General features: G+C 61.3%; 2 protein-coding genes across 5 annotated transcripts in view; one reads left to right on the forward strand and one right to left on the reverse strand.

Annotated features, from left to right (window-relative positions):
* Positions 1-7,076: 7,076 nt before the first annotated feature.
* On the reverse strand, positions 7,077-12,585 carry DOK2 (docking protein 2). Of its 3 annotated transcripts, none has more exons than XM_068156453.1 (5): positions 12,375-12,585; positions 11,229-11,525; positions 11,005-11,101; positions 9,657-9,838; positions 7,077-9,576 (listed from the first exon to the last, which is right to left on the reverse strand). In XM_068156453.1, the coding sequence occupies exons 1-5, from the start codon at positions 12,435-12,437 to the stop codon at positions 8,710-8,712; spliced, it is 1,506 nt and encodes a 501-aa protein (XP_068012554.1). In that variant the 5' UTR covers positions 12,438-12,585; the 3' UTR covers positions 7,077-8,709. The 3 variants fall into 3 exon arrangements, with proteins under 3 accessions (XP_068012554.1, XP_068012555.1, XP_068012553.1); XM_068156454.1 differs by having other exon boundaries at positions 11,005-11,095; positions 11,229-11,528; XM_068156452.1 differs by having other exon boundaries at positions 11,229-11,528.
* A 1,655-nt stretch (positions 12,586-14,240) lies between these two features.
* XPO7 (exportin 7) overlaps positions 14,241-15,691 on the forward strand; it is a 64,901-nt gene continuing 63,450 nt past the window's right edge. For both annotated transcript variants that reach the window (XM_068156455.1, XM_068156456.1), the window contains exon 1: positions 14,241-14,329. In XM_068156455.1, coding sequence (XP_068012556.1) covers positions 14,312-14,329 — 18 coding nt within the window. In that variant the 5' untranslated portion in view covers positions 14,241-14,311. The remainder of the gene's footprint in view (positions 14,330-15,691) is intronic.

The raw sequence follows: 15,691 nt of genomic DNA on the forward strand, positions 1-15,691 counted from the left end.
GCTAGGTGGGATGGCCCTGCTGGCTGCAGAGGGCTGGGGCTGGATGACCTTAGGGACAGGCTCTGCTCAGTTGCACCTTGTGATAGGGCAAGGGGCAATAGATGGAAGCTGCAGCACAGGAGGCTCCACCTCGACAGCAGAAGGAAGTTCTTCACCGTGAGGGTGACAGAGCAGTGGAGCAGGCTGCCCAGAGAGGTTGTGCAGCCTCCTGGTGTGGAGAGCTTCCAACCCCCCCTGGGCATTGTGCTGCTGGACAAGCTGCTGTGGATGCCCTGCTGGAGCAGTAGGGTTGGAGTGGATGAGCTCCAGAGGTCCCTTCCAACCCTTAACATCCTGTGAGCCTGTGAGAGAGAGAGGATTCTGAACCTCTGTGCTGCTCTGCTGAGACCTCACCTGCAGTGCTGTGTCCAGCTAAGGGATCCCTAACACAAGAAGCACATGGAGAGGGTCCAGAGGAGGTCACAAAGATCCAAGGGCTGGAGAACCTCCCCTATGGGGCCAGGCTGAAGCAGCTGGGGTTGTTCAGCCTGGAGAGGAGAAGGCTCCAGAGAGACATCAGAGCAGCCTTCCAGTACCTGAAGGGGCCACAGGAGAGCTAGGGGGGATGTAGTGATAGGATGAGGGCAATGGCTTTGAGCTGGAGCAGGGCAGATTCAGGCTGGACATTAGGAGGAAGCTCTGCATCTACTCATTGCAATGAAAACCACTGAGATGTGGTGCTGAGGGCTGTGGTTTAGTGGTGACCTGGCAGTGCTGGGCTTAGAGTCGGACTCCATGACCCTGGAGATCTCCTCCAACCAAAACCACTGAGTCTGTGATTCCAGGACTCTCTGATTCCATCACTCCAAGACTCTGATTCCACCACTCCAAGACTCTCTGATTCCACCACTCTGACTCTCTGATTCCACCACTCTGATTCCATCACTCCAAGAATCTCTGATTCCACCACTCTGATTCCATCACTCCAAGATTCTCTGATTCCATCACTCTGACTCTGATTCCATCACTCCAAGACTCTCTGATTCCATCACTCTGACTCTCTGATTCCATCACTCCAAGACTCTCTGATTCCATCACTCTGACTTTCTGATTCCACCACTCTGATTCCATCACTCCAAGACTCTCTGATTCCACCACTCTGATTCCACCACTCCAAGACTCTCTGATTCCACCACTCTGACTCTCTGATTCCATCACTCCAAGATTCTCTGATTCCATCACTCTGACTCTCTGATTCCATCACTCCAATACTCTCTGATTCCACCACTCTGACTCTCTGATTCCACCACTCCAAGACTCTCTAATTCATTCAGCAGCCTGCATGGAGTCAGGACTTGGCCATAGCTCCCACCCCTGGCCCAAATCACCACCTCCCTGCTCCTCATCCTGCACCTTCTCATCAACTTCCATCACCCCCCATCCCAATAAGGCTCCAGAGCTCCAGAGAGGAGACAGGCAGAGAGAATCCAGACCCTCCCAATTAGGCAATTGTTCTGAATGAAGGGGGGTGGAGGCGGGGGGGAGGCTGCTCCTCCCTTCCTAGGGCCCATGATTGACATCAATCCCAGGGCTGATTAGGGGCTTGTCATTTAGCACCTCTAATGCCTGCCTCCTAATAGCATTAGGGGCTCCTCAGCAAGACCTTAATGCAGTTTGCAGCTGCACCCTGGCGCCTGGGCTGCGGCTGGAGAGCTGCAGAAGAAGGAGCGCAGCTCTAATCCGAGGAGACAGCAAGGACAAGAGGAGCTGCCCTGAGAGGGTGCTCAGAGCAAGGAGGAAAAACAGTCCTGGGATGCCCAGACCCAAGAGCATCCTCATCCTGATTGCCTGGGGAGCTTGCTCTTTGAGTTTTCCCATCCTCTCCACCCTGAAGATGCTTCTGTCCCCTCCCTGGCCAGGTTGGATGAGGCCTTGAGCAAGCTGGGCAGGTGGGAGGTGTCCCTGCCCATGGCAGGGCGTTTGGAACTAGATGAGCTTGAAGGTCCCTTCCAATGCAAACCATTCTATGGGGCTGTGGTTCTCTCCCTCTGCCCCTCCAAGCCTTGCCAGTGCAGCCCTCTCACCAGCTCAAGAGAGAGATGGAATCAGCTACTGGAGAGAGTCCAGGGCAGGCTGGGAAGATGCTGAGGGCCCTGGAGCAGCTCTGTGAGGAGAAAAGGCTGAGAGCCCTGGGGCTGAGAGCCTGCAGAAGAGCAGCCCCAGAGGGGAGCTGAGCAATGCTCAGCAGGAGCTAAAGGAGCTGTGGGGGGCAAGAGGCTGGGGCCAGATTCTGCTCCGTAGTGCCCAGGGGCAGGCCATGGGGCAGTGGGCACAAACTGGAGCCCAAGAGGTTTCATGAGATGAAACTTGTTTGGTGTGAGGGTGCTGGAGGCCTGGAGCAGGCTGCCCAGAGAGGTTGTGGAGTCTCCTGGTGTGGAGAGCTTCCAACCAGCCCTGGGCATTGTGCTGCTGGGCAAGCTGCTGGGGGTTCCCCTGCTGGAGCAGGGGGCTTGGACTGGGTGAGTTCCAGAGCTCCCTTCCCAACCCTCACCCTGCTGGGACTCTGGGATTCTCCCCCTTTTCTCCACCCTGGGATATGTCTCTGCCTGTGGGGTGAGGAGCAGGGGGAGGTTTGCTGGTGCCCCTCAGAGCTCTCTGCCCAGTCCTGTGCTATGATCAACCCTGCTGCTAAATGAGCTCTAATCAGCACCACACAATAAGGACAAGAACTCCCTAATCAGATTAAAACTCTCTCCATTCATCTGCAGCTTTACCTCCTAATCTCTTCCTCCCCTCCTCTCTATCAATTTTCTTCTCCCAACCAATGAAGGCTTTGCCAAGATTCTGCATCCCAGATATTCATATTCCAGGGCAGATCCTGGTTTGGCTTGGGCTGTTCCCCCCCAGCCCCATCCTAAACCCTCATCCATGCAGGTGTGGGGAAGGGATAGGATGGGATGGGATAGGATGGGATAGGATGGGATAGGATAGGATGGGATAGGATAGGATAGGATAGGATAGGATAGGATAGGATAGGATAGGATAGGATGGGATGGGATGGGATGGGATAAGATGGAATAGAATAGAATAGAATAGAATAGAATAGAATAGAATAGAATAGAATAGAATAGAATAGAATAGAATAGAATAGAATAGAATAGAATAGAATAGAATAGAATAGAATTAACCAGGTTGGAAAATACCTTGGAGATCATCAAGTCCAACCTATCCCCCAGCACCATCTGATCAACTCAACCATGGCACCAAGGGCCTCATCCAGGCTCTTCCTAAACACCTCCAGGGATGGGGACTCCACCACCTCCCTGGGCAGCACAGCCCAATGGCCAATCTCTCTGGCTGGGAGAAATTTCTTCCTCACACCCAGGCTAAACCTCCCCTGGCACAGCTTGAAACTGTGTCCTCTTCTTCTGGTGCTGGGTGCCTGGGAGAAGAGACCAACCTCCCCCTGGCTCCAACCTCCCTTCAGGGAGTTGCAGAGAGCAAGAAGGTCTCCCCTGAGCCTCCTCTTCTCCAGGCTAAGCAACCCCAGCTCCCTCAGCCTCTCCTCCCAGGGCTGTGCTCCAGACCCCTCCCCAGCTTTGTTGCCCTTCTCTGGACACCTTCCAGCAGCTCAACATCTTTCCTAACCTGAGGAGCCCAGAACTGGACACAGGACTCCAGGTGTGGCCTGAGCAATGCTGAGCACAGGGCACAATGACTTCCCTGCTCCTGCTGGCCACACTCTTCCTGATGCAGGCCAGGATGTCATTTGGCTTCTTGGCCCCCTGGGCACACTGCTGGCTCATGGGCAGGTGAAACCAAGAGTGATTCCCTCCAGCAGCAACACCCCCAGCTCTCTGCCCAGCCTGGGCTGCTGCTGCTGCTGTGAGAGTTGATTAGTGCCACTGGCAGCCAGCCCCTCGCTCCCCCCCGAGGGGCACAGAGCAAATCTGGTTGGAGCCTGGGGAGCCTGCAGTGAAGTCTGGAATGTGTTTGCCATTTGCTTGGGGCATTGATGAAGGAAAATCCTGGCTGGAGGCAGCTGTCAGGGAGGGGAAAGGATTGCAAGGGGAGGATGGTGAGGAGAGAGGACCTGTGTTAACACTGATTAATAATGGATAAGCACCTTAATGAGCACTAATTAATAATAGCACAGGCTTAAGGAATTGATTCCCTGGGAATGGTGGTTTGCTGTCAGGAGGCTCCAGCTAAGCAAGCCTGGGGCCATGCTTGGGATGCCTAAAGGCTGGAGACGGGAACCAGCCTGGCTGTGGGCATGGATCATTGAATCCCAGAATCCTAGAATCAGGGAGTCAGAGATTCATAGAATCACAGCATTACAGGATGCTAGGGGCTGGAAGGGACCTCTGGAGCTCAGCCAGTCCAACCCCCTGCTCCAGCAGGGCACCCACAGCACCCTGCCCAGCAGCACAATGCCCAAGGTGGGGTTGGAAGCTCTGCACACCAGGAGCCTCCAAAACCTCTCTGGGCAGCCTGCTCCAGGCTCCAGCACCCTCACAACAAACAACTTCCTCCTCATCCTCAACTGGGTTCCAGTTTGTGTCCCTTGCCCCTTGGCCTGTCCCTGGACACCAGTGAGCAGAGTCTGGCCCCAGCCTCTTGCCCCCCACACAGCTCCTTTAGCTCTTGCAGAGCATTGCTCAGCTCCCCTCTGGGGCTGCTCTTTTGCAGGCTCTCAGCCCCAGGGCTCTCAGCCTTTGCTCCTCACAGAGCTGCTCCAGGCCCCTCAGCACCCCTGTAGTCTCCCCTGGACCCTCTCCAGCAGTTCCCTGTGTGGAAATGGAGAGCCCAGAACTGGAGGCAGGACTCCAGATGTGACCTCACCAGGGCAGAGTAGAGGAGGAGCAGAACCTCCCTTGCCCTGCTGGCCACACTCTTCCTCACACAGCCCAGACCAAGGCATCCTCCCTTGCTTGTAGAAACAGACCCAGGGTAGGATGTGGAGCTGTGGGCTTAGGAGCATCTCCTCAGCCTGCAGCCTCCCTGGAGGTGTTCAAGGCCAGCTTGGAAGAGGCCTTTGAGGTCTAGTGGGAAGTGTCCCTGCCTGTGGCAGGGGGCTGCAACTGCCTGATCTTTAAGGTCCTTTCCAACTCAAACCATTCTGTGATGCTCTGAACCCATCCCACTGCCTTCTAAACCTCTCTTGGTCCCAGGGCATGGCCAGACCTGCCTCACTCTGCACTTTTCCTTGCTCCATTGCTTCCTCTTGCCAGAGACTTGGCTCCTCCCTTGGGTTTGGACCAGTTTCAGGGATTTCTGCACAGGAAGCAGCCCTGTGCCCTGTCTGCTCCCCAGCCCAAGGGGGCTGGGTGGTGAGGATCCATCCCAAGCCCTTCAATTCAGCCTGGGCTGGATAGAGATTGATACAGAGCTTTAATCACCACACTACATAAAGCACTTAATTAGCCTTATTAAAACTCTGCACTTTGGATTTCCAGGATCCAGGAAATTAACTCAAGCACCTCAGAGTTTATTTGATTGGAAGGGTTTATAAATAATTCATGGCTTGTTGGTTGCAAACCTGCCAGGGTGCTGAGGGACCAGCAGCCACTTCCCAGGGGCCTTACATCGTGGTGGTGGAGCTGGTGGGCACTGGAGATGGGCACCAGTGGAGCCTGGGGACCATGAGGATGGAGCTGGTGTGCACTGGGGAGGGGGGTGACGGGCACCAGTGGAGCCTGGGGACCGTGGGGATGGAGCTGGTGTGCACTGGGGAGGGGGTGATGGGCACGAGTGGAGCCTGGGGAGCATGAGGATGGAGCTGGTGTGCACTGGGGAGGGGGTGATGGGCACCAGTGGAGCCTGGGGACCGTGGGGATGGAGCTGGTGTGCACTGGGGAGGGGGTGATGGGCACCAGTGGAGCCTGGGGACCATGGGGATGGAGCTGGTGTGCACTGGGGAGGGGCTGATGGGCACCAGTGGAGCCTGGGGACTGTGGGGATGGAGCTGGTGTGCACTGGGGAGGGGCTGACGGGCACCAGTGGAGCCTTGGGAACATGAGGATGGAGCTGGTGTGCACTGGGGAGGGGGTGATGGGCACCAGTGGAGCCTTGGGAACATGAGGATGGAGCTGGTGTGCACTGGGGAGGGGGTGATGGGCAGCAGTGGAGCCTGGGGACTGTGAGGATGGAGCTGGTGTGCACTGGGGAGGGGCTGATGGGCACCAGTGGAGCCTGGGGACTGTGAGGATGGAGCTGGTGTGCACTGGGGAGGGGGTGATGGGCACGAGTGGAGCCTGGGGACCATGGGGATGGAGCTGGTGTGCACTGGGGAGGGGGTGATGGGCACCAGTGGAGCCTGGGGACCATGGGGATGGAGCTGGTGTGCACTGGGGAGGGGGTGATGGGCACCAGTGGAGCCTGGGGACCGTGGGGATGGAGCTGGTGTGCACTGGGGAGGGGGTGATGGGCACCAGTGGAGCCTGGGGAGCATGAGGATGGAGCTGGTGTGCACTGGGGAGGGGGTGATGGGCACCAGTGGAGCCTGGGGACCGTGGGGATGGAGCTGGTGTGCACTGGAAATGGGCACCAGTGAAACCTGGGGACCATGAGGATGGAGCTGGTGTGCACTGTGGAGGGGGTGATGGGCACCAGTGGAGCCTGGGGACCATGGGGATGGAACTGGTGTGCAGTGGAGATGGGCACCAGTGGAGCATGAGGATGGAGCTGGTGTGCACTGGGGAGGGGGTGATGGGCACCAGTGGAGCCTGGGGACCATGGGGATGGAACTGGTGTGCAGTGGAGATGGGCACCAGTGGAGCATGAGGATGGAGCTGGTGTGCACTGGGGAGGGAGTGATGGGCACCAGTGGAGCCTGGGGAACATGAGGATGGAGCTGGTGTGCACTGGGGAGGGGGTGATGAGCACCAGTGAAACCTGGGGACCATTCTATGCCAGGAGAACATCAGCTGATGGGGATTTGGGGCTAGAGGAGGTGGAAGCAGGAGAGCAGGAGGAGCAGGAGGAAGAGGAGGTTGCCTCAGAGCAGGTCAGGCCCTGCTCTGGCTGTAGTGGGAAGAGGGGAGCCTGGCACTGCACAGTCACCACGCTGCTGAGGCTGGGTGCTTCATCCATAATTCAGAGGAGCTGGAAAGTGGTTTAATAATTAAAAAAATGAAATAGAAATATCAACAACCAAAAAAAAAAAACCAGCAAAAAAAGAATCCTAATCAAACCTACAAAGGAGCTGGGGGCTGAGGCAGAGGCACTGCTGGCAGCGGGCTCGGGGAGCGAGGAGGATGTGGTGGTGACCTCCGGACAGACACTGCCCAGCCCTGGCGGCTGCTGGGGGCTGGCCACGGGCATCCCCTGGGGGGTGCCTCGCCAGCTGGAGTGGTGAAGGAATTCTTCCCCAGGAGGCTTGCTGAGGCACTGGGAGGAGTTGCCCAGAGGATCTGTGGAGGCTCCAAGCCTGGAGGTGTTGGAGGACAGGTTGGATGAAGCCTCGAGCAGCCTGGGCTTGGAAGGAGGAGTCCACGTCCACGGCAGGAGGCTGGGGCTGAAGGAGCTTGGAGGTCCCTTCCAGCCCAAACCATTCTGTGGGCTCAGCATCTTCAAGCTGCCTTCAAGCTGTGGGATGTGCATCCCCAGGGATGTGCAAGATGGACATGCATGGGCTCAGCACCATCTGGCTGTATCCATAGGATGGGATGTGCAGGATGGACCTGCATGGGCTCAGCACCACCTAGCTGTATCCATAAGATGAGATGTGCATCCCCAGGGGTGTGCAGAATGGACTTGCATGGGCTCAGCACCATCTAGCTGTATCCATTATATGGGATGTGCATCCCTAGGGATGTGCAGGATGGACCTGCATGGGCTCAGCACCATCTAGTTGTATCCATAAGATGGGATGTGCAGGATGGACCTGCATGGGCTCAGCACCATCTGGCTGTATCCATAAGATGGGATGTGCATCCCCAGGGATGTGCAGGATGGACCTGCATGGGCTCAGCACCATCTAGTTGTATCCATAAGATGGGATGTGCAGGATGGACCTGCATGGGCTCAGCACCATCTAGCTGTATCCATAAGATGGGATGTGCAGGATGGACCTGCATGGGCTCAGCACCATCTAGCTGTATCCATAAGATGGGATGTGCAGGATGGACCTGCATGGGCTCAGCACCATCTGGCTGCATCCATGCTGTGGGATGTGCACCCCTAGGAACGTGGATCAGCAGCCAGCATGTCCCGGAGCTCAGCACCATCTGGATGCATCCATGGTACGGGATGTGCATCCCTAAGGACCAACCAGTGCTGGGTGAAGCATTCCAGGGCCGTGCATCGTCCACCTGCATCCCGAGTGCAGGATCTGCATCCCTAGGGAGACACAGGAGGATCGGCAGCTCGCAGCGCTGGGCTCTCCGCAGTTCGTCAGGGCGAGAAGCCGGGGAGCTGCCCGGCTCTGGCCCTCAGGCGTCTGGGGTGCGAGCAGAAGGGCTGTGGGTGTGGGGGAACCAGTTGCCTGCCCTGCCCGTCCTGCGGGCCCACAGTGCCCTCCAGTGGGAGCATCCCGGCTGGCGGCTCCACAGCTGCCCAGATGTGCCCCGCACCTCCTAAGGGACGTCTGGTCCCCTCCAGCCACGGGTGGATGCGCTGAGCTGCGGGGAGCGGGGGTCTCGGCTCTGCTGCAGAGGCTTGGGGTGAGGGGGTGCTGCCAGCCGCAGGCCGGGGGTGGTCTTCTCCTCCTCTCCTTCCCCACCCCACTCACTGCAGGTTCCTCTTCTTTGCCAGCTGGGGGGCCACGTTGTTGTAGTCGGCGTCCCCCAGCCACTCCTTGCCCCGCAGCGGGAAGGGCTGCCGGAGCGGGACAGGTCTCTTGGGCACGGCGTAGTCGTCCCGCTGGGGGTTGTAGGGGTACTGGTGCCCGCTGGGCTCCTCTGGGGCCGCCTGGAGCTTCCAAGCCTCCCCCTTCACCTCCTGGGGCTCGTCGTAGACGCTGTGAGGGGACAGCCCCTCGGGCTCGTCGTAGATGTGGTAGGGCTTGGGAGGGGGAGGGGGCTGGCTGCCCTCTTGCCCCTCTGCCTCCCTGATGCTGGCATAGACAGGGTCAGAGACATTCCTGGGGTGCTGGCCCAAGCTGCCCAGCTGGCAAGCCATGAGGTTCTTGGCGATGGTGTCGAAGGGGACGGCATAGTTGGGCTCAGCAGCCCCCCTGGCCGCAGCCTCCTGCCTCCAGCTCTTCTCTGGCACCTGGGGGGGTGCCCGGCGCGGGGAGGTGCAGTGCTCGGCGTGGGGCACATCAGCACCGCGGCAGGACAGGAAGGTGCCCGAGGGCTCCCCGCAGCCGGGGCAGCTGCACGGGGTCGTGGCCGGCTTGGCTTTCGGCACCCTCCCTTCCCAGCCGGGCTCCAGCGAGGGACACTTGGTGCCGCCGGGCTCCTGGTGCCCCTGTGGCCAGCTGGAGGCATCGTCCCCGGGGCCACCCGGCCGCGGCTCCTCGGCTGCCCGTCCCCGGTGCAGGCTGATGGCAGCCTCGATAGCCTGGAAGATCTCATTGCCCTCAGGGGTCTCGAACTCGAAGCTGCCCTCTCCAGATGCGCAGCGCCGGCCGGCCTCGAAGGAGAAGGTCACCTGGGGAGTGGCAGGGGCAGGGTCAGGTCCCCCCTTGGCCACAGCCCACCCCCAGCCCACCCTTCCCCGGTCCTGCCTACCTTATCCCGCCCGAAGCGCCGCAGGAAGCGGTAGGGCCAGCGGTAGAGGAGCTCCAAGGTCTGGAAGTGCTGCAGCTCCAAGGCCTCCTCTCCAGCCCGCAGGAGGAACTGGCCCCGCAGCTGGCAGCGCTCGGAGGACTCGGTGGCCCTCACCGTCACCTCAAAGGCCTGCTCCAAGCCAGCTGGGGATGGGGGAAAGGGAGAAGTCTTTGAGCAGGTCTAATGAGGAGTGGCTGAAGGAACTGGGGTTGGTTAGCCTGGAGAAGAGGAGGCTGAGGGGAGACCTCATTGCTTGCTACAGCTCCCTGGGAGGAGGTTGGAGTGAGGTGGGGGTTGGTCTCTTCTCCCAAGGAACAAGCGACAGGACAAGAGGAAGCAGCCTCAAGCTACCCCAGGGGAGGTTTAGGTTGGATATGAGGAACAAATTTCTTCCACTTGAGGGTTGGCTCAGGCTGCTCAGGGCAGTGGTGGAGTCCCCATCCCTGGAGGTGCCCCAGAAACCTGTGGCCATGGCACTTGGGGCCAGGGTTTGGTGACCATGGTGGTGTTGGGTTGCTGGCTGGACTCAAAGACCTTGGAGATCTTTTCCAACCCAAACAATCCCATGATTCTCTGACTTAACAGATGCAAGGAGCAGCTCTCCTTCCTGCTAGAGCAGAGCTGCACCTCACACCCCAGAGGGGTTCTGTGGGGCTCACAACACCCAGCAGCTGCGGCAGTGGTCAGGCAGCGTCCGGCCGATAAGGGCTGAGCGGCTCCAGCCACGAGGGAGCAGCCTGATAGCAGAGCAAGGGCCAGGCCCTGCCAAACCACAGGGCAGGAAGAGGCTGTCCTGGGGAGGAGACTTTCCACTGTGCAGCCTGCATCTAGCTGTGGGGAGGGCTGCTCCCTGGTGCAAAACTGGCCAAGGTGTCTTGAGAAGGGGGGTGAGGAGATGCTGAGGGACATCCTTGCCTGCTGTGCATGCAACCCAGTGAGGAGATGCTGAGGGACATCCTTGCCTCCTGTGCATGCAACCCAGTGAGGAGATGCTGAGGGACATCCTTGCCTGCTGTGCATGCAACCCCAGTGAGGAGATGCTGAGGGACATCCTTGCCTCCTGTGCATGCAGCCCCAGAGAGCAGATGCTGAGGGACATCCTTGCCTGCTGTGCATGTAGCCCCAGTGAGGAGATGCTGAGGGACATCCTTGCCTCCTGTGCATGCAACCCAGTGAGGAGATGCTGAGGGACATCCTTGTCTGCTGCGCATGCAGCCCCAGAGAGGAGATGCTGAGGAACATCCTTGCCTGCTGTGCATGCAACCTCAGCTCCACAGAACCTTCTCCTCCCCCAACCTCCAGTGCCTACCTTTGCCCCGGGAGCTGTAGAGAGAGTTTTCCTCCATGGAGAAGTCACTGTTGGTGCCCAGCAAGGTCTGCTGCCCATCCTTGCCTGCAGCCTGCTCCTCCGAGCCAAACAACAGCAGCAAGTGAGCAGAGGGCAGAACATGGCCTGCCCCAGCATGTCACACCACAGCATCCCCCCCCAGGATTCCCCCCACCCAGATCCCAGTGCCATGCCCCAGTCCCTACCGGGAAGGCCAGCTCACACAGCTGCTGGATCCAGACGGCGGCCTCGGTGCCGGCAGCAGCCAGCAGGTACCTCTTGTCTGTGGTCTCCAGAAGGAAGGGGGTGGTCTCCCTGGGGCAGCTGGCATTGCTGCTGACCTCTGCCACGTGCACACAGTCGCTCAGCTTGACCAGCTTCTTGCTGCCCTCCCCCTTCCGCAGCTTCTCCGGGGCCGGTGGGGAGGAGCCCTCGAAGAGCTCCAGGCGAGCGGTGGAGCAGGAGCTGTCCCGGTACAAGACCCCCCAAAACCTCTTCCATTTCTGCTGTGGGCAGAGAGGAGCAGCGAGAGGGATGGAAGCTCAGCACCAGCCAGCTCTGCTTCTGACCTTCCAGGAGTTCTCATCTCCTCGGGATCAAGGAATCATGGAAGGGTTTGGGCTCGGAAGAGCTCATGGAGCCCAAGGCTGAACCCAGCACTGCCAGGGCACTGCTGAACCGTGGCCCTCCGTCTCCACAGCTCTGCCCTGTCCTCCACCGTTGTGGGCATGGTGTGTGGTGGCAGTGGTCTTGATGGCAGGAAGGTGATGCCCTGCCTGCCACCCTGCCTGCCACCTTGCCTGCCACCCTGCCTGTGGCACTTGCAGCCTCAGCTGAGGGTGGCGGTGGGGAGCAAGACTCAGTGGTTTTGGGGTGCAAGAAGGAGTGGCCATAGGGAAAAAGACTTGGTGGCCATGGGGAGCAAGATTTGGTGGCCATGGAGAAGAAGGCCCAGTGGCCATGGGGAGCAAACCTTGCCCATGAGACACCTGGGTGGCTCCTTCCCCTTCTTGCCCAAGCGCGGTGCCAACGGAGCCGTTGGCAAACCCTGGCTGCAATCAGCCACTGAGGCCACAAGGCTCTGGGGCTGCAGCTGTTGATGCCACAGCTCTGAGCCCCTGCTGGGGAGGGTGGGAGGGAGCTTTGGGGAGGGAGTGTCTCTTGGTGGAGTGTCCCCACCACCTTCCACCCTCCTGCCCAGCCCTACCGCTCCAGTGGGTGGTGATGAAGAGCCAAAAGATGGTTGGAGTCCTAACGAGTGGGAGCGGCACGTTCCCTTGGGATTATCCCCCCCATACCCCACTATACAGCCCAACGGACCCAGCAGCCCCCCTCCCCCACCATCTCCTCACCTTCCCAAATGTCTGCTGCAGCTGGAGATAGAGCACACCCTGCTTCACCACTGCCTCCTCCATCCTCCAGCCACCAGCATCCTCCTGTGCTGCCCCTCTGATGGCGTCTCCCCGATGCTGTCCCACAGCCCTGGGGTGGAGAGGGGGTTCTGGGGGGGTCCCAGCCCAGTCCCAGGTCTCTGTCCCCGTCCCAGCAGGATGCTGCCGTCACGCTGAGTCTCGCTGTGTGACGTGTGCTTGGCTGCTTCTGCTTCCTCCGCAGGCTTCCTGTGGGCTTACCAAAAAGAGACCTTCCTGTGGCCTCCCAGGATCTGCAGGGGGCCTGCAAGAAAGCTGGGGAGGGACTTTTGAGGCTGCCAGGGAGTGATAGGACTGAGGGAGATGGAGCAAATCTAGAAGTGGGGAGATGCAGATTGGATGCAAGGAAGAAGTTGTTCCCCATGAGGGTGGTGAGAGCCTGGCACAGGTTGCCCAGGGAGGTGGTGGAAGCCTCATGCCTGGAGGTGTTGAAGGCCAGGCTGGGTGCAGCTGTGAGCTGCCCATGGCAGGGAGCTTGGAACTGGCTGAGCCTTGAGGTCCCTTCCAGCCCTGACAGTTCTGTGATGCTATGAAGGGGCATCTGGTGGCACAGACACAGTAAAAGCAGCTCTGTGCCCTCCCTGACCCCCAGCCCCAGTACAACCAGTCCCACACCCTCCCAACCCACAGCACCTGCGCTGGGCACCCTACCACAGCCCTGCCTCACATTTCCCATCTGGGAAATGGTTCCAGAGGCAGCTCCCAGGGTGGTCTTGTTGGCCTAACAACACCCCACCACCACCTCTGCTGATATACCCACTCCCAGGCATCCCAGTCCAAACCAGTGCTCCCAGTAAGGGTGGTGCAGCCCCCAGGGCTGTGATGCAGCTGGGGTGGGCTGGGAAGGTGATAGCAGCAATGAGGAGGAAGAGCTGTGGGCAGCACCAATGGCTCTGTTTGGTGGTCCTGGTGCTGGGCTGGGTAACCGGAGGCCACTGGTGCAAGGAACGGGGTGCAGGGCTGTGGGGACACGGGTGCTGTGCCCTGGTGTCACAAGGTGACACTGGTGCTGCGCTGGGGCACAAGGCTCACGTCTAACTGGGAGCACTGGTGCATGGAGTTGGTGACACGGCTGCAGGGTATTGGGAGCATCGGATTTGCTATATGGATGCAGGGTATTGGGAGCACTGGTACATGGCATTGGTGACATGGCTGCAGGGCACCGGCAGCACCAGGAGCAGCGGTGCACGGCGTTGGTGACACGGCTGCAGGGCACCGGCAGCACCGGTGCAGGGACTGCTGGGGCACGAGGCTGGCGCCTGGCTGGGGGCAGCGGCAGCACTGGTTGAGGGAGCCCGGCAGATGCCTGCGGGACGCTGCGAGCTGGGACACGGGGCCAGCGGCACAGGGAACCGGGAGCAGCGGCGCAGGGGTTGCCGGGGCACGAGTCTCAGCCCTGGCCGGGCAGCAGTGCGGTGAGCCGGGAGCCCTGGCTCGGGGGGGCAGGGGAGGAGCCGGGAGCACCGCTGCAGGGGTCACTGGAGCACGGACGTTGCCCGGGACGCGGCCGGCGCCGAGCTCGCTGGGAGCGGCGGGCGCGAGGCGCGGCCCCTTTAAGCGCCTTGTCAACAAACCGCGCCCCTCCCCTCGGCGACGTCGCCGCCGTCACGGCGTCACCGCCGGCTGCGCGGGGAGGCGCCCGCTGCGCGTGGGGGGCGTGACCAGGGCGTGGAAGGGCGTGGCCGGGGCGCGGCGGGCGGGCCGGCGCGTTGCGCGCAGGCGCAGAGGGGCGGGGCGGCGGCGCGTGCGCGCGGGCGGAAGAGGCCGCGGGGGGGTGTGAGGGGAAGGGGGGGGCAGGCGCGGCGGGCGCGTGCCGGGCCCGGCGGAGGCGGAGGGGAGCGGAGCATGAATGGAGCAAGATGGCGGATCATGTGCAGGTGAGGGGGGGCGGCAGGGGCACGGGCAGATGCGCACCGCTCCCACAGGCCGCCCGCCTATGCGCCTCCCCTCCTTCCCTCCCTCTTTCCCTCCCTCCTTCCCCGCCCGGTTGGCCTGCTGCGGGGCCTAGGTCTCGGTGGCGGCGCGGTGAGCCTAGGCCGGGCCCGGGGAGGCCCTCGGCGGGCGGGGGCGGCGGCGGGCCCGCGAGGCCCCGCGGAGCGGCGGCGGTGCCGGTGTGGGGGGGCGCTCCGCGAGGCCCGGGCGGCGCGGTGCCTCCGCTGCGTGTGGGCCGGGCGGCGGGGCGGGCGGCGGGCTGGCATGGCGGGCGCGGGGGGCGAGCGGCCTGGCGGGGCCGGCGGCGCGGCCCGGCCCCCGCTCCCCGCTCCCCGCTCCCGCTTCGCGAGGTGTGGACCGAGCCGCAGGCTTCGCCGTGCCTCGCCGCCGCGCCGGGCTCGGCCTCGCCGGGGCGAAGAGCTGCCGGGCAGGGCGCTTCGCGGCGGCGGCAGGCGCCGGTGTTTACCGGTCGAGCGGCCTCAGCCCTCTCCGGGAGAGCTCCATGACGACGCCGGTAGCGAAGCTTCGGGGAGAGGAGGCTCGGGGATCCTCTCCCTGCTTCGAAAGGCTCAGCCTGGGCCGCGCTCCGGCGCCTCCGGAGCCCCATCTCTGCCTCCCCTCTCCCGGTGCCTCAGGCAGGAGCCTGCCGCCTGCAGCCTCCCCGCGCCCCGGCTTCGGCATGGGCGCCTTGGCTTTTCCCCGCCGCCTTCCTTTGACTCCGTGTTTTGCCAGCTGCGGGGGGAGAATTGCCCTTTAGGTAGAGCTGGTTGGATTGGCCTTCAAACAAACCCGGGGGGGGTGCAGGAGCCAGGAGGCAAACGGGAGGTGGCAGCGGCTTTAACCCCGCCAGGCTTGCCGGGTGGGCTGGAAAAGCCCTCGGAGGGGCTCTGCGCTGTCACTGAGAGACGAAACAAAAATAGCCCCGGCAGGAGGAAACGGTCGGGGTTGGTTGGCTGGTTGGTTGGCTGCTCGGGGGTTGGTTTGTTTGGGGCTTTGGGTTTTGCATAACGTTTCGGGGCTGCGCTCGGGGGAGGCTTGGCTGGGCGTCCAAAAGCCTGCCCGGAGTGCGGTGCCGCCGAGAGTTCCATGTTACCTCTGCCCGTCCCAAACGAGGGAGCTGCCTCTCCCGCTCCCCCGCTGAACCGCAAGGGTGAGCAGTGCATTAACTCAGCGCAGCGCCGGGCAGCTGGCAGGCTGGGAGCGAAGCACCTCTGGGCTGAGCTTCGCGGAGGGGGTGGGTGGGGGGGCAAGCCGAGGGATTGCTGCCCTGATAAACGCTTCCCAGGCTCTCCCTTTCCTGCTCTGAC

Source organism: Melanerpes formicivorus, unplaced genomic scaffold (genome assembly GCF_026170545.1).
Source record: "Melanerpes formicivorus ecotype bairdi unplaced genomic scaffold, bMelFor1.0.p_v2 SCAF_34, whole genome shotgun sequence".
NCBI classification, from domain to species: Eukaryota; Metazoa; Chordata; class Aves; order Piciformes; family Picidae; genus Melanerpes; species Melanerpes formicivorus.

What these genes read in the sequence shown, in the direction of transcription:
- DOK2 (XM_068156452.1), bottom strand. Translation starts at nt 12,437, where the DNA reads ATGGAGGAGGCAGTGGTGAAGCAGGGTGTGCTCTATCTCCAGCTGCAG. An exon ending in TGCAGCAGACATTTGGGAAG is followed by an intron (nt 11,529 to 12,374) that starts GTGAGGAGATGG and finishes CTCTGCCCACAG; the next exon opens with CAGAAATGGAAGAGGTTTTG. An exon ending in TGTGTGAGCTGGCCTTCCCG is followed by an intron (nt 11,102 to 11,228) that starts GTAGGGACTGGG and finishes TTTGGCTCGGAG; the next exon opens with GAGCAGGCTGCAGGCAAGGA.